The 21625-nt window shown below is 35.3% G+C and overlaps 1 protein-coding gene across 1 annotated transcript; it reads left to right on the plus strand.

The window, feature by feature from the left end:
* The first annotated feature begins 304 nt into the window (after positions 1-304).
* On the plus strand, positions 305-20344 carry LOC111512954 (15-hydroxyprostaglandin dehydrogenase [NAD(+)]-like). Its single transcript, XM_074179788.1, has 5 exons — positions 305-657; positions 1282-1408; positions 2968-3074; positions 11750-12087; positions 19819-20344. The coding sequence occupies exons 1-5, from the start codon at positions 559-561 to the stop codon at positions 19967-19969; spliced, it is 822 nt and encodes a 273-aa protein (XP_074035889.1). The 5' UTR covers positions 305-558; the 3' UTR covers positions 19970-20344.
* The last annotated feature ends 1281 nt before the right edge of the window (positions 20345-21625 follow it).

A 21625-nucleotide genomic window follows, 5' to 3' on the forward strand; every position in this document is an offset into this window, starting at 1 on the left:
TGATAACATTATCGTTAAAAGATTATGCCAAATTATAGTTGATAAAGAAACTAAAGTGCCATTATTGAATGAAAACAGTATGTTGATTCTTACTGTAGTTTTTTATTGTTTTCCCTCAGCGTCCCCATCATACCCCTAGTTCCCCCAGTAACGAAAACAGTTTTATTACAATATGGCAGTTTTTCGACCACACTCTGTACGCTGACATAGTCCTCACCTACCAAAGAATATATTCATTCTCTTACTGATATTCTACGACGCAATTTGCTTGTAAACCAGTCCACAGATATAACGGAAAATTATCTTTCCCTTTCTCCGCTTTCTCATGATGTGGAAGTAATGTATCTGCAGTTGTGCATCGAACTCGATGTGGTTATGTGAAACCGTAATTACTGATGCATCGAAAACATTTGAGTGTTGTTTAAATGATTGTGTTATCATTTTTATGTATTATTATCTCTGAATGAGAATGCCTATTCGAATTGAATAAGGTTTTTTTGAGTAATCTAATACTCATATAACTTCAGTCAGAATATAGTAAGTGGATATCGGGTGAAAATGGTTTTCGTATTATCTGGAAAAATAGCCTTAGTTACAGGAGGAGCTTCAGGAATAGGTCTGAGCAGTGCCAAAGAACTTCTTCGACAAGGGTTGGAGGTAATATAAGTACAAAATTTCAATTTCAAATTGACATTACTTTCAATCCATGTGTCCATGTGTCATGAAAATGGTTGATTTCATTTCTTTTCCATTTTGAGTTACGAGCATTCGAACCTCAATTCATTTTGCACTTACTGGACATGACAGATCAACAATCCTACCACCTAAATTCGAATAAAAGTTACAAAATGTTCTAGAAATTTTTCAAAATAATTTTTGCTGTTTTCTATAACAGAGATCTTAGAACAGAAACCTATGAGGTACGAGACACCCTGTATTGTAGTTTTTTGAGCAGTAAATAATACAACTGAAATGTTACCAAGGTTTAGATTCACTCAACTCAAATATATTATAAAACATGATATTAGTTCTTCTATATTTTTTACACCTAATCTCATAATAACCTGTAAAGCATAATTCCGAACTTCACTCTCGTTTTTCGAAGTCAGGATGTTTTGTCTGTATGGCGCATTTTTTCTTTATTCCGAAATTCCCAACCTGTTGAGACTGTAGTATTACACCTAATATTGGATTCAAGGTATTAGTCTCAAAACGCATATTTCCAGAATCAGAATTGTCTGACTAGCTCTTTCCTTACCTGATCTTACATTTACTTTCTAGGGTGTGACCATCGCTGATATTAACGAAACCGCTGGAAGGAAAGCTGTGGAAGAAATAGAAAACGAATTCGGAACGAAAAAAGCCCTATTTATAAGAACAGATGTAACCAAAAAAGAAGAATTCGAAAGTAAGCACATTGAATTTTCAGCACTAATCGATGTAGATATAAAAATGAAATGTGAACTGCATGTTTATTATCTCAGTCGTTATGATGACCTATGATCAACCATGAGTTTGGATTAAATACCTCGACTGAAGGTTGCCAATGTTGATATTCAAGGTTCATAACATTTGAAAGTCATTGATATGTGCCAATATAGAATAAAACCTAATAATAACATCGTTATTTTTTGACAATGTGCGAAATATCCTTCACATACTTAACATACTACGAATAATAACCTTCAGTAGTCTTCAAGAGACTCATGCTAGCAAAGAATCATCAAAGTAGTATCTTTATGGTGATCACTACTAATGTCTCATGTCAGACGCAGCCATTGTTTCTACTGAGCAAACCACATATCTCACTTACTTAGCTAGTACCTCAAAGTCAGCCATCGAATCTCTGTTCCACTTACTGACCAAATAGTTACCAACCGACCTATCCATACTGACATGAGTCTTGATACGAGTGTGAGATCAGTAATACTTTCGAATCCGGAGTAGGGTATATATGTTCGAGGAAATGTTTGAACCAGTCAGTGAATATGTCCATTTATATCCATCCTGATGGATATGCAACGCCAACAGCACCTGAGGGATTGCCTCTCATCAGCTGCCTTTTGCGTGGAAATATGATATAGCGAGGCTCAAAATGACTAGTGACGTAATCAATGGACCCCTTTCCGCTGAAGTAAGGGAAGCTATCCGACGTTTTCCTTCATGTCCAATTTCTTAAGCCACCTTGCTTTATATTACGGTGAGCCCAAATTGATCCACGTTGTATATGAGACTTGGACCATAGTTTCCTTGAAAATAGAAGTCTTCGAGGAGATCCAAGAATGAGTCTACTTGTTCTTTGCTCCAGCAAAATAAGTGCCAGTTGGTCTTCTAACTGATAACTTGTTCTTATATTGTTTTAGAAATAATTTAGGCCACTTTAGGTACTTTTTGTACAAACATATGATACCTGCGGAAGCGGTAAAACAAAACATTGTCACAACGATGGAGGGGCTCGCCCTAAAGACATGTAACTATATGTACGCGTGAAATGAAGTAGAAAGAGGCAAAATATCGCTGATTGATGCGTGTGTGAGTTTGCATTTGAGAGAAATGGGGGATTCTATATTAGGAATACTATTCCATACTTGGTCTACTTGTGCCTGCTCAGGTGTATTCCTCAGTACTCTTCATTTTTCTCATTGATTCATTTCCAGAGGGATCACAGCTGGTTCAAGGCCAGTATGTGGCGCGAATGCATAGTTTGTGTTGAAATAGTACTTGGATGTCAAGTGCTTCTTGAACACGTTTTATGTTCATTTCTCCACATAATCTTAAATTACAATTTTGTCCGTTTTCTCACAACTTTCCAGTCGAAACTGACCCATTATTACCTCCCGCGTTATCACAAAATTCTAGATTCAAAGGTGACTCCAATGCTGCTGCCGTTGTGACTTTCACTACTTTCGTCATTTCTAGACCATTTTATTTCAAATTAATTTATTGTTAATTAAATAACTTTTACAGATGCCTTCAAAAAAACGGTGGAACACTTCGAATATATCGATATTCTTTTGAATAACGCTGGTATTATGAACGATGCTATCTGGGAAAAAGAAATAGACATCAATCTTGTGAGTATATGGAAATTTTAAAATTAATTTGATTTATCGAAAATTCAAAAATCATATATCCTAGAATGTTATAAACCAAACCTTCCTCAGCTTCTGAAAACCAGTTGATGATTATAAAATTTCTTTATTTCAATCAAACCTCAGGCTGTTGTCCTTCAGAAATGATACAATAAAAATATATTATTTCATTAGTTTCGTGAATTAATAATCTCCCACTGGTGATTTTTAAATTATTGTAAGACGTAATTGAAAAAATGCAATAACGTCTTCTACTACGAAGAAGCCATCTGGGAGAGTCGACAAAAGATTCACGACACAAAAAATCACACGTTATACGATAAGACCAAAACTTTCTTCAATAAATATCTTATCAGAAGTTAATACACTACTGCTAATATTTTTTCAAATTTGTTATATATGTCCAACAAAAATATTGGAAGAGAAATGTTAATACAAATTCACAAATTAACTGATTTTTTTTCATTATAGATTTAACTAGCGACCTGACCAATTCCTTGACTTCTTTAATATGATTTGATTTATAGCCAGTCTTCAAGTATGCCCACTGACTATATGTGAAAAGTTTTCTTTCCCTATACAAGGAATTCGGCAAATTTCGGATATGCGGTTGGTTACCTCGTTAACAGGCAGATGGGGTGATGACAAACCTGTTCTTTGTTGTTCGGTTCAGCCTAGTTCGAAGAATGATACTCAATATGCTTGTTTCATGATTTTTGGTTCATAGTTCATTCGGTAGTAATTTCAAATTAAAAAATAGTGTACTTTGTTTCAGCCCTCTAAATAGCGTTGTTTTCCCGTAATTAATTCTTAAAAATCGGATTTTCTAGGGCCGTGACGTCACGGGCCTTGTCTCGCTACTTGTTCGATTGACCAATAAGAACAATACAAATAATGAACATTACAAAATTGTAAAATTCACGGAGGCTATAAACAGTTTCTGATTCATTCGTCATTCCAAGTGAAATCACACTTATTTCCGACAACTAAATCTAAGAAGAAAGTGTAAGAAATGCATTCAAAGGGACAATTAAATATACATGGTATCCAAATAACACAAAACGCAATAAAAACTTTATTTTTGAAATATCTCCGGTAGTAGTCATTTTCATATGTCACGGAAATTTCAATAATGGAAGTGTATATGAACCCGTTAACGTTTTAATTCATAAAAAAACTCTCCATATGAAATAAAATGTACTCGAAAACCATAGTTCTGCATAGAATTTAAGAAGCTATATTTTCAAATGGTTCTCGAAGGCTTATGAACCCTAATAAAATAAATCAATTATGCATTCATGCCACCCACCAAAAATAAGACGTACAATGTTATATATTAGTCATATTGCCACCCAGTCAGCTATCTCTTTTGAATGTATGAGACAATGTACTCTTTCTAATGTTTCATAACTTCGTATTTTTGTTAAAATAATTGACACGCCGCTGTAGATACGATCAATTTTTGTATTTTCTGCAAATATAAAGAGGTATTGGGACTGATTAGACTCGATAAGTATAATATACCCCTAACTCGATCAGTCTATGAGCAAACCAGTATCATCTTCAATAGAATGAAACAAGTCCATTATCGGAAATCATCGACTTTATGTTGATGATAGACACTACCTTGCACTGACGAATGGCCAAACAGCCCGAAACTAATCGGCAAATGTGTTCTAATAATTGAAAATTTCCGGCAGTTGTATCGCCAAAATCATATGCAGGAATAACTTCACTGAAGAATCCTGCACTAACACCTGTCGGATATAACACCCTTCGTGGTATTAGCCAGGGAAGTAGTTGTTTCCTAAAAGGTGTCAGTCCATTAACCTTCAGCGTAGGGAGTTGAGACTGGCCTGAACGAATTGTTCTGTAAGATGATTTAATTTATAGCCAGTCTTCAATTATGCCCACTGATTATATGTGAAAACTATTCTGGAATGTTATCAAATACTCCGAACTAGTTCGAAACGTTCACGATCATTCCGGAATGTTCGTCGAACACTCTTGATCTTGAACATTCTCGAATGTTGTGGAATGTTCTAAAACATTGTAAACTATTCGAAATCTCTTCTGAATGGGTGGGGCTGCCCATAGATAAAGGTATGTGAAACAAAATACCTCAACAATCTCATGTCAACGTCCTGAGCGAAGCGGGGTTCTGAAACTAGTAACTGATAACAATGATCTCGAATAAAATCCAAACAAGAAACAATGTCTTCGAATGAAATTCACTCAAACAATATTATATTCACAACTATCAATTTAATTCTGAAACAGGTAAGTATATTTCTACCTACAAACATTACAAACAACAATATCAATTAGTCGCACCGGTTTGTCAAGGCGCGGCCGCTTATATAAAGGTCAATTAAAATGTGCTTGAAAAGCCTGTTATTCAACGTTTTCATTTGATAAGGGTTATCATAGTCTCCGTCTGAATAGCTTTCCAATTACCACAAAATATGTGACCATTATTTCTAAAAATCTATAAATAAATATACTTCCCATTAACCTCTAGAATGATTGGAGCCAGTCTTCGATCATTAGATATATAGATTGGCAGTTGAAAATGAAAGTTTCACATAATAATATCCCCCATTGAGACTTCAGATTTGGTTCATGATATTAGCACAATCTAGAAAATTCAACACTTTTTGGTGGTTACTCCTTTCACCCGAAATGTGGTTGAGATCATTTGATAAGCTGCATTGTTGTGCAAATGAAAAAACTGTTTTATCAAAATGGTGTTCTGTTAGGAAAACGTACCGTGCGCTTCGCCCATTTTACGGCCGCCATAATCGTCCTACCGAGAGGACTATCCGCAATGTACTAGATGAATTTGAGTCCACTGGTTCAGTAAACGATCAACCAACACCCATATGTCGACAAAACACACTATATTCCAGAAACATGAGAATTGGAGACACTGGATTTCGCGTAGCTCACAAGAACTCAGCTTTTGACAAATCATAATTTGGCCTGCATAACTTGGGCCTGCACCCGTACAATATTCAACTGACCCAGTAACTGAAGGTGCACGACCATAGACAACGACATGAGTTGTTCACTGAATGGGCTCTGGAGCAGTTGGCAACTGACCCTAATTTTCATCTAAAAATTATCTTTAGTGATGAGGCCCATTTTTTGATAAATAAGTTCGTGAACAAACAGAATTTTCAAATTTGGAACGATACCAATCCATATGAGATCCAAGAGCGTCCAATGTATCCCCAAAAAGTCATTGCTTGTGTCGATTTTAGGCTGACAGCGACATGAGTCCATATTTCTTGGAAAACGACGTTGGCCAAGCCATCAGTGTCAACGGCGAGCATTATAGGTCGATGATTACCAACTTTGTTTTGCCTGAATTGGACGATCCAGACAACAACGACATGTTGTTTCAACAGGACGACACTACATGCCACACATCTCATGCCACATTGTATATTCTGCACGAGCGATTTGAGGGCATGGTCATCTTACGTAGAGATGGTATTAACTGCCCACCAAGATCGTGCAAATAATCCCAGTTAGACATTTTTGTGTGATTTTCTTGATTCGCAGGTGTATGCGAATAAACCACAATCCACATCGGTCCACAAAGCCAACATAACCAATGCCATTGGTCAAATTCAGCCATCGATCAAAGTCAGCCTGCGCCAGAGTCATGGAAGATTGGACTTCTTGGATTCGCTCCACCCAGAAAAACCACGACAAATATTTGCACGGTGTTTTATTTCCACACATTGTGGCAAGGGTCTTTCAAACAAATGGAAAATTTCAATGACATCTCACACACACTTTGTTTAATTTGAATTTGAAAATTGAAAGCACTCAATTAAAGACTTTCACTTCATGTTGAAAGAAATTTCTATATTGAACAGAAGTTCAATCTGTTCTACTTATACACTTCGCACTTACTTAATCTTGTAAGCAGTGCATTTGTTTAATGTCCCCCCCCCCTTTTTTTGAACGGGTCAACTCGAAAAATTGAAGTTTGTGATAATGAAATTAATGCATGAATATACTGTATTTGAAGTGAAAATGACAGATGAAATTTTCAAGATGACGACTGGGCGCCATCTGGAAAAAAAATTAAATGGAAAGTGGGGTCTTGTGACACATCTTTTTGAAGCTCCTGACAAATGCTTCATAATCCCTGAATATAATGTAAATTTCTTCAACTACTACAAAATGACGGATCTTCAAGTAGTTGTTTGAATAATTGACATTTAACTACATAAAATGAGGTAATAAGCTTGAAGTCAGTTCAGAAGATGCTCGAAATGATTGCTTTCAACTTCTTGACATATGCTCAGCCTATCCGATATTTCACGCCGAACATTTTTGAACACAGTAACGTCAATATCTTTAGAAATATTTATTATTCCCCAATTCTCCAATATTGAACCAGGCTCAGTTTCGAACACCTTTTGCGTCAAATAGCCCCATGAAAAAAGCCCAAAGGTGTCAAATCTGGCAAGCGGACTGGCCATTCTGTAGAACCTCGACGGTTAATCCAACGACCGGGAAAAGTAGTATCCAAATAGTTTCTTACTTGTCTGGAGTGATGTGGTGGTACTCCATCTTGTTGGAATACAATTTCCATATCGAATTCATTAGGATTTGCTTCGACAATTTCAGTGATGAGGGTCAACAGTAGTTTCCAACATATTCAAATACAGTTCCTCTGTTGAATTTTGATCAATGAATAGAGATCCTACAATATGTTTTCCCAATATTCCTGCCCAAACGTTAAATTATTTCTGGATATTGGGTATGTATTTCCCAGAAAACGTGAGGATTGGTGTCACTTTATGAACAAAAAATAACTTAACAAACCTTATCAAGCTGTTGGAATTGCCATATGACAGATAAAAAGGAATATTTATAGCAATATCGATATTAATGTGTTTGTCTTCAGGAAATTATTAAATGTTCCGTCATTTTGTAGTAGGGAAAGACATTGACTTCATATTCTAGGATTGTGAAGTATTCATCAGGAGCTTCAAAATGATGGGTCACAAGACCCCCCTTTCCGTTTAATTTTTTCCAGATGCAACCCAGTCGCCATTTCGAAAGTTTCATCTGTCAGTTTTCCTTCAAAATAAAGTATTTATGCATTAATTTCGTTATCCTTCATTTCAATTTTTTGAGTTGACCCATTCGGAAAATAAAGAGGGGGGGGACATCAAAGAAATGCATTGTATATCATTTCTCATAAAAGCTTGAGTCTCTCGAGTTTCCTATCATGTTCATGGAATATGCCTGAAACTGTAGTACGCGCAAGGCGTAGAAAACGTAAAAACGCATATCTATCAGTGGTGCCGAATCGCAGATTCGGCACCACTGGGAAAATTTGCTTCAAACCTAGAGCATCTTCATTACAATAAATTATTTTATTTGGATGTCGCTGCGTGATAAAGTAAATATTCTGTTGATTGGTGGTAGTATTATTCAAATAATAAAACAAGCATAAAAGCCGCAGAGATCACCTTACTTCTGCGGAAACACAAGGATGAGCCAATGCATGGGGTCTCCTTCAATAACATTGGAGACCTTGGCTTATCAGAGCGCCTGACGTTTGCTTTATTATCATCTACAGCACTCCTACGGTATTGGCGAGACACCGGTGTTGCCCTATGCACGGGAGATATTGAATCCGTTGTGGGGAACGAGAAGTGCCGAATTTATTGAAACTATTCGTTCCCCACCCTCAGGCTCATACAAGCTAATAAGCCTGATGTAGTCTTTCTCGACCACCAGATCAAAACGATATTTGTCGTGGAGTTTTCAGCTCCTGGCAAGACAAATATCGTCAGAAAAGAGGAGGAAAACTGATAAATTATCGAGATTTTCACTTCGAACTCTGCAGACTCTATCCAGATCACTCTGTCAAGATGGTTCTTCTGATTAATTATTGAAGTCCTTGGTGGAATAATGCCCTCCCTACTCTCGCATCTTAAAATCATACCGGCTTGCCGCACTAAGGCAGAAATCTTAGCCGCACAGATGCAGAAGGATGTCATTCTTGGCTCACTGCGCTTGCTCAAGGCACATGATTCTCGGACCCAATGATCATTTACCCCACGGTGTGGAGAGTGGTCATTGGTTGATAATGCTGGCGCGCCCTCCCGAATGTATCGGAGCTTCGGGGGATAGGGCCTGACCAGCGCACACTACGGGGAAAATAATAATAATAATAATGTTCATTCATGAAAGCTCAAAATTTTACAATAATTGAAGTGAATGTATTGTAAGTGAATAAACAAGAAAAAATCATGAAGCTTCAGTATAAAACTATCGCTTGTATGTGATATTAACCTCAAAACTGAAAAGTATAACACTATAGTGTACAATGACAAAAAAGTGGTATAAACGTTTTGGAGCACATAAGTACATAATCTTGTTAAAAGAAATTACAACTAGTGAATATATAAATGGAATGTAAATAATTATTTATTTTATATTTTATTATTTTATTATTTCTCCTTTCGAATACTTATAGTAAATGACATATTTAGGGCGAGAGTAGTAGGTGTGTTTGCAATAATTGATGTGTAGATACATCATATTCAGGGTGTAAGTCATATTTGGGCTTTGTCATATTCAGGTATTCTTTTATATTCTGTGTGTTGTCAGCTTGTATGCATGCTATATACAAACGGTTGGTGTTTTAATTGTAATTACATTTTGAAAGTTTGGTTGACAAAATCATGAAACAATGTCCTTTCGGAACGCAGAATCCAACTTTTTATAAATTTTTTGAACATAATAGAACTATTTAATTTTTTTATATACTTTGGTAGCATATCATGTAGGCGAGGTTCGAGGTAATCTGAACATTGTTGTCAAATTGCTTTTTCCGATCTAGGTATCTTGTTTTGTTTCTTCCTGGTATTATAATTATGATCTACAGATTCAAGTTGTATTTTATTGTTCTTGACATTAACTGATAAGTTGATGCAGTAAGCCTGCCTTACGTCAAATACATTGGCCTCTTTAAATAATTTTTCACTTGAGTATGTACCTCTTCTTCCAAGGATAATTTTCAGTATCCATTTCTGAATAACATTGAGCATTTCCAAGTGACAGTCATTAACACCTCCCAAGCCAATTTATACCGTAAGATATATGTGACTGTACCAGAGCATAGTATAATGTTTTCAAATGATTTACATCTAAAAATTCTTTCAACTATTCGAATTTGAATAAAAAACCTCTCAGTTTTCCTACTATAATTTTTATTTGAAAATTCCATCTCAGATGTCTGTCTATCACAATGCCTAAGTTATTTCCGAATCGTAATGAACCCATATTGAGTAAATGATTGGAATAAGAAGTAAATGATAAGTAATTTGTTTTATCTAAATTCAGAGTTGATTTGTTATACCTAAACCACTTATCTATTTTACTAAGATCAGTTTCAGCTTTTGTTTTTAAATCCATCTACGAAACTTATCATTTTTCTCTTCGTATCAAGGTGTGAAATGCTGTTCATATACATTATGAATAGAAGAGGACCTAGTACTGTTCCTTGAGGTACGCCATATGTAACAGTCAGAGGATCACTTAGAGTACCACTTATGTTAACTTTTTGATTGCGATCTGATAAGTGACTTTCTGAGATTTTATGAATATTTCCACTTATCCCGTAGCATTCTTGTTTGTTCAGAAACTTTTCATGAATTACCGTATCAAATGCTTTTGAGAGGTTGACAAAGATACATAAGGGAGTTTTTTTTGTCCAATGCATTATAAATATTACTTGTAAGATAATAGATCGCATCTTCTGTTGACTTTCCTTCTCTGAATCCGAACTGAGACCTAGAAATGATGTTATGTTTGTTCAAGAAGCTCAGAAGTCTCATTTTGAGTATTTTTCCAATTATTTTCTCCAAATTTGAGATGAGTGAAATCGGTCTATAGTTGGTTATGTTCAATTTAAAACACCCTGTATCAAAGCATCTATTTATCAAGTGAACCGAAGGTTTTTCATTTTAATAGATATAGCCTTCAGTGTTTTCGAACGGATGTTATCGGGACCTTGTGATTGTTTAAGTTTCAATTCCATGATTAGTTTATGAACCTCATTTTCATCAGTGTCGGGAAGATACATGGTGTCTTGCAGAGTATTTTCAGATTCATTGAAATTGTGAGGTACTGAAATTTCATCAGCTATTTTTTTTCCTATCGTACTGTATTGGCAATTGAAAATATCAGCGATTTGTTTATTGTTCTGTAATATTTTTCCATTTTCCAGTTTGATTTTTTCTACTTTGGTTTCGTTTCGAGTTTTATTGCAAATATTATTAACACACTCCCAAAGCCCTTTTGAGCTATTCGCATTTTCATCTATAATTTTTTTCGAGTAGTTCTTTTTTGCTGTTTTTGTGAGCTTGTTCAGCTCATTCCTATATAAATTATATTCTTCTCTCAAGACATGATTTTCAGGGTTTCTCAATAATTTTGTGTGCTTTTCAACTTTTCGACCATTTCAATTCATGAATGTGAGAGAACTATATCATTAAAAAAAACTTATTGTTATGTGAATCTGAACAAGAAATTATTTCCAATCAATCGACTGATTGAAAAGGTACTATTTTATACATATTTTATACTAGTATACTATACTATTGTATACCTTTTTTCAGAAAGGAGAGGTAACTGGAGTACTTTTAGGTTTGGAGAACTACTTGAAGAATCACAAACAAGGCAGAGAAGCTGTTATACTGAATACCTCATCTATTGCTGGACTATTTGGTCAACCACTAGTTCCGGTTTATGCTGCAACTAAATTTGGCGTGGTCGGACTCACGAAATGTTGGGGAACCCCTTTCCACTACGAAAGAAGTAGTGTCAGAGTTGTAGCAGTATGTCCTGGAATAACGGACACTACCATTTTTCAAGACAAAAATTCTTTAATTTTACCGGAGTATGAGCAAGGATGGCCAGTTCCTGTCGACCAAATAGGATCCACCCAAGGCCAAAAGTGAGAAATAGTTTTATATTTGAAATCAACAAATATTTCTGACTTCAAAGCTATTAGCGCCTATTTCGAAAGTATGGAAATCAAAAAACAAGAAGAAAATGTATTGAGGATCTTTTTTCTATTTCAAATATATGAACAGTTGAAAAATTGAGGATAATCTCTATATTACATAATACCATTCAGAAAATCATTTCAGAATATTCTAAAGCATATTTAAATATTTTCAACATTTTTCTGAAGAATTCTATCATTTCGAACGTTTTTCTCCCTGTAGTAATTCTTCGTATTCTAATAATAGCAAGAACTTTTCATGTTTTTAATGAGTTATTGGGTACCATTATCACCTGTAATGGTGATGGCATCTTCCTGTGAGCTGTTTCGACCCGACAAGGTATCATTAGTGATGAACTATTCAAATGTTCAAAGAAAAATAAGTTCAAAGACGCAATCTATGGTATCGACATAGGACTCAATCCTCGATTATCAAAATTTGAACGAGGCCAAACCAAGCCAAGCTTCAAAATCGACCCCCGAACGAGATTAAACCTAGCACCACTGATGATAACTTGGCGGGTTGAAATAGCGCTGTCTTGTGTTGGATCACAAATCCATCTAATTGTAATAGCGTAGGCTTCAGCTAGATTATTTTTAAATATAACTGGAGTTTTTTCCCAACACCATATCTTTATTTTTAACACCTCGACACGTGTTTCGATCACCAAGTGATCATCTTCAAAGAGTAAGATTATAATCTTTTTAATTTTTTTAAATGTTAAATTGAAATCTTTTGAAGATGATCACTTGGTGATCGAAACACGTATCAAGGTGTTAAAAATAACGATTTGGTGTTGGGAAAAAACTCCAGTAATATTCATTACTACACCAAAGGTTCCAAACAGTGCATCATAAGGAGATTATTTTTGCCAAATGCGGGATTTACGATATACAGGGTGTTGATTAAGTGTGTACCAATAATTCAACAGACGATTCTTCAGGTAATTTCAAGGCGAAATGTTCATATAAACATGGGTCCGCAAATCCTTCGTTCTCAAGATACAGGGTGTTGAAATAAAAATAAAAAAAAAGTTATTCGTAAATATCCTAAATATCCTTCACCTAATTTTGTTGTTATTTGGCAATGATATTTATAACATTAAGAAGCTAATTTAGCCCGAACATGGATCAATTTATTGAGTCCAGTGGCGTCTCGAGCGGGATTTGAACACGAATATTTTTTACTAAAAATATACGTCACTGACTTTTGTGCAATTTTTATTATTTCTTCGGATTAAACAATTAGAAATACAATTTTTTTGTGTCCTGAATTTTTTGGTATCTTGCTTAGTTTTTGAGAAAAAAAACTCGACCTAATTGCATAATTGCTGTTTCACTACACTTTAGTGTAGTGAAACAGCAATTTTTGTATGAAAATTACCATAATCGCTGGATTGGGAGAGAAGATCCACACCCATGGCCACCTTGCTTGCCCGAAATGAATCCCTTAGATTATTTTCTCTGGAGACACCTCAAATCGTTGGTATACAAAACTGCTATTCAAAGTGAAGAGGATTTACGGAATAAAATAATTAATTCATGTGACATTATGAAAAATACGCCAGGTATTTTCAGAAGAGTGCGAAATTCAATGATGCGGCGGCTGGACGGTTGTATTGAAGCCGAAGGCGGCCATTTCCAACACTTAATTTAGTGCAATTCGTTAGTCTAGATGTAAATGTTATTTAATATTTGTTGTTATTGTTACATAATTAGTAATGAAAAATTGTAAAAATGATAATTTCCGAAAGAAACATTCAATTCCCCATATTATTCCTTTTGAGGTCCAGGGATATGCAATTAGGTCGACTATTTTTCTTAAAAACTAAGCAAGGATCTAAAAAAAATTCAAGAGACAAAACAGTTGTATTTTTAATAGCTTAATCCAAAGAAATGATGGAAATTGCACAAAAGTCAGTGGCGTATATTATCAAGTCAAAAATATTCGTTCATATCCCGCTCGAGACGCCACTGGACTTAATAAATTGAATCACGTTCGAGCTAAATCAGCTCCTTAATGTTATAAATACCATTGCCAAATTACAACAAAATTAGGTGAAGGATATTTGAGATATTTACGAATAACTTCTTTTTTTATTTCAACACCCTGTATCTTGAGAACGAAGGATTTGCAGACCCATGTTTATATGAACATTCCGTCTTTGAATTACCTAAAGAATATTCTGTTGAATTTATGATACATACTTAAGTAACACCCTGTCCGCATCTGGTGATAGCAGTTGCTATCACCAGATGCGGATTTTCTCCACTTCAAATTTTTGGATGTTGAGCAATTCCGAAAAGGCTGAAAAGGGTTCATGCCGATCGTACGAAGGCTGGTCTTCTTGAAACCTGATCATTTTGCATACCTACTTATAGTTCTTTCTCATTAAATGGTTCTATAACGATGCTGAGTATACTCTAAGTTTTAGTCTTAAGTAGATACTTTTCACTCACTGGTCTCATCTCAATAGATTGCCTATAACGTCTCTAATTTTCGTTTTCTCAACTTCATCTCACTCTACGAGGCTGGTATTTTTTTCAGTCCAAGAGAAAATGAAAGTCCGAGGTTTCAAAGTAAACTGAGTAGAATGAGTAAAACAACGACGCCATGGACAAACCAAAAATAGACACGTGTAGAATCTCATAAAAAAAATTAAATTCTATAAAATGAAATAGAATAGAACCAAACGCCGCCAATTTAACCTCCAGAAACGTACCAACTCAATACAGAATACTTTTACTTTTACTTTAGGGAGAGTGGTGTTTAACCTAAAATTTGCTTCCATTTTCAATTGTAATCTCAACGCTAGCCAAACAACTCACACTAGGAACCCAATAGTATATTACTTCTTAACAAAAAAGAAGTGAACTCAAACGAAGTAATATGTGAACTCTCTCTCTCAATATCAACTGATTAGTATATGAACAGAAAAACAAACACCTCTTCGGTGGTTGGTAGTCAACTCCAATGTTCCGTCGATCCGGTGTGTCATCAACACCAATACTTTTAGTTTTAACTTATCTGTACCCAATACCTACTTACGATATCGCTACTGATTTCCCTTGAATTCCACACCACGCATTAAAAAAACACCCCTATTCAGGCCACCATCCTCAGCCTCGAAGGCTGAGGGAAGACCTTCACCGAACTCGTCTCGACGGGCTCTCGTGACCGATTCATTTCGTGGCTCTCGCAAGTTACTCTCTCTCCCACCTTTTTCAAATATCTCTGAGCCTGGATGCAATACATACCTTTGTTTAATCTAGCCCAACTTATACATGACCACATCAACGCCGAAAGGTCCGACAGTGGTTGAAACGCTGTTTTTCAGCTGTGAAAATATCGACATCGAAGAACCGGGCGATCGACCTCGATTTGCAATAACTTCACGAGATTCTCATCTAAATATTGAGACTTGACGAAGATGAGGATATCTGTTTTGAAATAACTTCTTATTTTTTTTTTAATCAACACGTCTCATTTTCTGTATAAAGATGGAGAATTAGATGACCTGAAACCATTCTTCTCCAGAAATGAAAACGTAATAAAATTTCATAAATTTTGGAGGATCGGAACAAAGGTACGTTTATTACATTTTGAAATTCTAAAAGACACTGAAGCTGGTGAATATTATATAATACGGAGAGTAAAAATTAAAGAAAGACGAAAGATCCACATCCGTGTTCCAAACGGAAATCTATGCAATTCTACATGAGTAAGGATCATTGATTTGAGATAAAAAGAGACAGACAGCCAAATCGCATGCATAAACTCAAGAGTAACAATAAAATTGATTTGGGAAATTCAAAAGTTACCGGAAGAACCGGCGAAAATAGATAAATTGACTCTGATACGATAATCAGGCAACAAAGGAAAACAAAGTAGTAATGAGTCTTCTGAACATCAATCAAAAATATAGCTACTTGAATCATTGGTAAGGAAACACATCATGAAATTGGTCAATGTTAAATATATAAAGTATTGGAGAAATATAAGTGAGAACATCAATAATCACAAAGCGATGTGAAGAAATTTGTCAATTGAGGAGTGACCTGAACAAAACAGGGCACTTTAATCCAATCTACAGACAATGCAAATGTATACTGCAATACAGACAGACAAGCAAATCATGGATGAGCAAACTTAAGAAAAATTTGGCAGATATTGAACAAAAATTTTCGGATATTGATGCAGAGAACAAGAGAAATGGGATGAGTGTCGTACTACGTGATTGAAGTGAAAGATCATCGAAAATGATAAAAAACAATTGAATATACAGGGTGTCCCTGGACTTCCTCTTTTCCTCTCAGGAATGTATAGATGGGGTCAAAATATCACCATTTAGGAAAAAAAGTTATAAACTTTTTTTCCTAAAATCCTTCGTTACCAAGTAACGGGCCCTCGAAGTTACAAAATGAAAAATGTTTTTCTTTGATAACTTTTCAAGTGAATATTCAAAATCATCCAAATTTTGGTAATTGACTAAACAAATGAATTCCCTCGATGAGCTTTCATGCAGGAGTCAGTTGTTTTGCTACAAAGTCAGGAACGGACTACCCCCGATGGTCCTCACCCCAAAACTTTGAAATGACAGATATTTTTCAATATTTTTCAACAAATTAAGGTTACATGGACAATTTTATGAATAAAAGTACTCATGTGGAAAGTCGATAGGAGCAACGAGTCTTGATAAAAATGTAGTTTCACTCGACGACATCAAACCCGCTCGTCCACCATTATTTGAAATGAATAATTATCAAAGCAGAAATAATAATGATAACGTTAATTCAACAACATTTATCCTTAGATGTCTACCATTATTCGAAAATATTAGTTTTAAAGGAAAATGGAAATGATAGGTAAAATGTTCATAACGAATTTTTCAAATGCAAACACGTTTAACTAACGAAACTCAAGAGCCTCAAGAGCAAACAGAAATGAAAAATCCGCTACAGAAACTGCTCGATATGACCACCTTCTCTCTATACATTTTCTTAGTCTGCGAAGACACCCTCTCTGTACTTGAAATAGCATTCCAGGGTCGTTTCGTATGGCTTCACAATGTAATGTTATTCTATTCAACAATGCATCTCTTGTGTGAATAGGTGTAGCGTAAACAAGGCTTTGTAGATGCCCCCACAGAAAGAAATCCAATGGATTTAAATCCGAAGACCGCGATTGCCATGAATATGGCCCACCTCTACCAATCCATCTATTGTGGAAAATATGGTTCAGATGGTCACGCACAATCAAACTTAAATGAGGAGGAGCGCCATCATGCATAAACCACATATCTCTTCGGGTTTGCAATGGAACATGTTCCAAAAGTCCATTCAAATCGTTCTGAATGAACTCCAAATAACGTTCTCCATTCAATCGGTCTTGTAGAACGAATGGTCCTATAAGATGGTTTCCTATGATACCAGCCCAAACAATCACGTTGAATTTTCGTTGGTGTTTGGTTTGCAATATCCCATGGGGATTTTCTTCGGCCCATATATGGAGATTATGAGAGTTGATAACTCCATCTGTACTGAAACCTGCTTCATCAGTGAATAAAACTCGATTAATAAAAGTCATATCCTCTCGTTGCCTATCCATGAACCAATTGGCATATTCCAGTCGTGCTGGAAAATCTTGAGGCGTCATGGCATGTACCTTCTGGATGTGAAATGGGTGGAGCAGTTGTTCCCTAATTATTCTATGAATAGTGGACTTGGATGTATGGAACTGTTCTGATAGATTTCTGATGCTCATTGAAGGATCATCAGCGACGGCTTCCAAAATATTTTCCTCCAATGCAACGGTACGCTAGGAGCACCCTCACCACCTCGTTTTGGCAAAACTGTACCTACAATAATATCGAAATAAAACAACGTGCTCAAATTAGTTATCAATTATTACATACCTGTCTCCCTCAAGCTGCGATCGACACGCTCGAATGTTTCTCTTGACGGTACCGTTCGATTGGGAAAATGCTCGGAATACAGAAGCTTCTGCAGCATTACAAAATGCTCGTCCATAAAATACATGCATATCTGCATATTCATTGAATGTAAACTGTTCGGCCATATCAAAAAAATTCAAAATATCCTATAGAATATTGACAATACAATGATAGTCATATGACAACGCACCACTCAACAAAACAAAACAAAATCGCATTCCAGTTTCTCATTTTTTATCAAAACTTTCTAAAAGGTTTTTTTGTCAACATCTGTGAAAGAAATGGAACATAATTATTTCCTGGATATTTTTCACCTGACCATGTGCAGCCGTTTTTGTAGTTCATTCGTTTGCTTTTTATTAGTATAGTAAATATTTTTTCCGATGTGCGTTTTTTCAGCTAAATTTAGATTCGTGTTGAAGAATTTCTCCCATAAAATTATAATTATCAGTGAAACTCCTCAACAGTTTAGCTGTGAAGAAGAATTTGAAACATTCGAATGTTGAGTTTCATGAGATTCAGATAACTGATCAACACGAAACGTGATTATTCCACACGTATTATGTACATACAAAATATGGAATGAATTCGATATTTCATAGTAGAGTAGCTTGTTTGTTTAAAAACACCACGAATCTACAGAACTTGATATTTCTTTTGAAAAAATATCTGCTATCACAATTGTGACTTTAACTTCCATATAGGTACTGTACTTTTTGTTTACGACTTCATTTTAGCATACTTTGTATTATTCCTGTTATAAATGTTGTTGAATTAACGTTATCATTATTATTTCTGCTTTGATAATTATTCATTTCAAATAATGGTGGACGAGCGGGTTTGATGTCGTCGAGTAGAACTACATTTTTATCAAGACTCGTTGCTCCGATCGACTTTCCACACGAGTACTTTTATTCATAAAATTGTCCAAGTAACCTTATTTTGTTGAAAAATATTGAAAAATATCTGTCATTTCAAAGTTTTGGGGTGTGGACCATCGGGGGTAGTCCGTTCTTGACTTCGTAGCAAAACAACTGACTCCTGCATGAAAGCTCATCGACGGAATACATTTGTTTAGTCAATTACCAAAATTTGGATGATTTTGAATATTCACTTGAAAAGTTATCAAAGAAAAACATTTTTCATTTTGTAACTTCGAGGGCCCGTAACTTGGTTACGAAGACTTTTAGGAAAAAAAGTTATATGAAGTACTGGTGATATTTTGACCCCATCTATGCATTCCCCAGAGGAAAAGAGGAAGTCCAGGGACACCCTGTATATATTGTTCAGGATCCGAAGAACAATTCTACTCCACCCATATATTTTTGTTAAACGCGGAAGAATCTATCAACATTTACTTCAGTGAAATCTGATAAAGAAGAAGGGTAAATCATCTGTTCTCATATCACACGTAAACGCTATCATTTGAAAATTAACTGTCGTCAATTTTAAAATAGAATTGTCAGTAGTGTAAGATTTTTTGAAAATAGATATTTCATCTTTTTCAAAAAGGTAGTATCTGTTATCATTTTCTCTGCAAATACTTGTAAAGCTGTTTGCAAAATCCTATAAAAATGTTTTCTCTTCGCATATGATTTATAAATGCTCATATTTCATTCGTCTCCCCTTCTCTAGACATTATCTGAAAATTTTATCATATTGACAAAATTACTGTGTTTGCAACTTACCAATCATGAATCGTTAAATTGTTTTTGCTTTGTTACAGATTAGATCATCTTTCGAAAGAAATAGTGAGAATCATCAAACTGGCCGGAAACGGTTCGATATATGTGGTTGAGAATGGTGAACCTGCCTATGAATTTATGTTACCAGAAAGAGAAGCATTCAAAGGAAATTTATTGAAGGATGGGAACTGATCTATAAAGGGATGTATTGGAAGAACTGCTCTGAACTTACTTTGTGAATTAATTTTATTTCTGAATATCCTTATGATTCATAAGCAATTGCCTAGTTTGGGTACCGGCGCACTTATATAGGTTAGGTTAGGTTAGGTTCAGCTACTGCTTTATTTCAACTTTTAAATATTCTCAATATAATATTATTTCAATATTAGTACTAGGTTAGGTTATGGGTCAGATTAGGTTGGGTTATATTTCAATTGTGCTGTTGAACATTCTCATTTTCATGCGTCGGGGCCTAAACTAGCCAATTTCCTTTATATAATGAACGATAACTAACATAACATAACAGTTGAGAAAATAATTGGTGTTATAAAGATCCAATCTTTTATATGAACGTACTTTTCTTTCGAACATGGAAATTCGACTAATTCCAACTTTTCAACATTGGAAGAGAGCCTACAAACGAAGAGACTTTCCAAGGTCTCAACTGTTCCACGGAGAAAGATTAAAACGAAAATAGTTCTTCAGTGTGATTCCCAGAACAATCACCAGTTAACATGGATATGAAACTCAGTATGAGAGACGAATTGTGTAATGGAATTCGAAAATAAATTGATGGATGTAGCCGTTACTACGTGGAATTTGATAATCTTACCAAACAAGTAACTACTAATGAAATCTGGAAAACGCTTGTGGAAGTAGAAAAACAAATAGAAAATGTCTTTCATTGTGTTTTGGGTATACAGGGTGTAATTGAATAAATGTAAAAAATTTAAGGAGGTGATTCCTCATCGAAAAAAAGATAGGATATTTCATATAAAGAAACTTCATTGGAGCATCCCTTGTTAAGATACAGCCCCTCAAAGTGGGTACATGAAATTTGTATAACAATTTTTTTCACAAGCACTGGAAGAGTTACAATATTGAAATTGACCTGACGTTTTGTACTACCAAAAAGACACTTAACCAGTTATTTATATGGTTTACCCCATGTTTATAAGGGGTGGAAAACGCAACCTTTAAAATTTATTTCCAATGTACGTTTTTGTCTTATTATTTGTTCACCATTTAAAAATTCATTTCGAATAGCCTGTTTCATTCTAAACAAAAAATGTCTCGTGGATTTTTTGCCCAAAATGAACCAGTTCGCAGCAAAACATTTTTTTACGAACAACTACAGAGATACATCGTGATAAATGCGAACTGGATTTATTGTTATTTTGTAGTTAGTACCTGCATTAAACGATTAAAGGGTAATAAACAAAACTAATCTATTTATAACAAAACACACAACATGTAGAAATCATAGTAAATGTTCAATATGTCTACCTCCAGACATTACGCATGCGTCTAGACGTCGGCGCATTGAGCCACGTATTCGCTCAAATATTCTTGGAGTCTCTTTGATTACCCTGCATGCATCGATGATGCGGTTTCTTAAGTCCTCTACATCGCGAACAGGAGTACGATGAACCAAATGCTGTAATAGAGAAATCGAGAGGATTGAGATTCGGGGATCGAGCGGGCCAGTTCTGTGGTTCTCCTCGACCTATCCACTGACTTGCATATGACGTGCTACTTTACTAAAATGGGCGGGAGCCCCATCATGCATAAAAAACATATCGCTTCTGACGTCCAAAAGAAATTCCTCCAGAAGTACTGGATGGATGC

The sequence above is a fragment of the Leptinotarsa decemlineata genome, unplaced genomic scaffold (genome assembly GCF_025532065.1).
Source record: "Leptinotarsa decemlineata unplaced genomic scaffold, Ldec_3_MD MMD2_tig00026282_RagTag_RagTag, whole genome shotgun sequence".
Taxonomy (NCBI): domain Eukaryota; kingdom Metazoa; phylum Arthropoda; class Insecta; order Coleoptera; family Chrysomelidae; genus Leptinotarsa; species Leptinotarsa decemlineata.

Excerpts from the sequence above, each read along its gene's own strand:
- LOC111512954 (XM_074179788.1), top strand. The coding sequence starts at position 559 with ATGGTTTTCGTATTATCTGGAAAAATAGCCTTAGTTACAGGAGGAGCT. Across the intron at positions 1,409-2,967 it reads CAAAAAAGAAGAATTCGAAA|ATGCCTTCAAAAAAACGGTG; the intron begins GTAAGCACATTG and ends TAACTTTTACAG. Across the intron at positions 3,075-11,749 it reads AAGAAATAGACATCAATCTT|AAAGGAGAGGTAACTGGAGT; the intron begins GTGAGTATATGG and ends ACCTTTTTTCAG.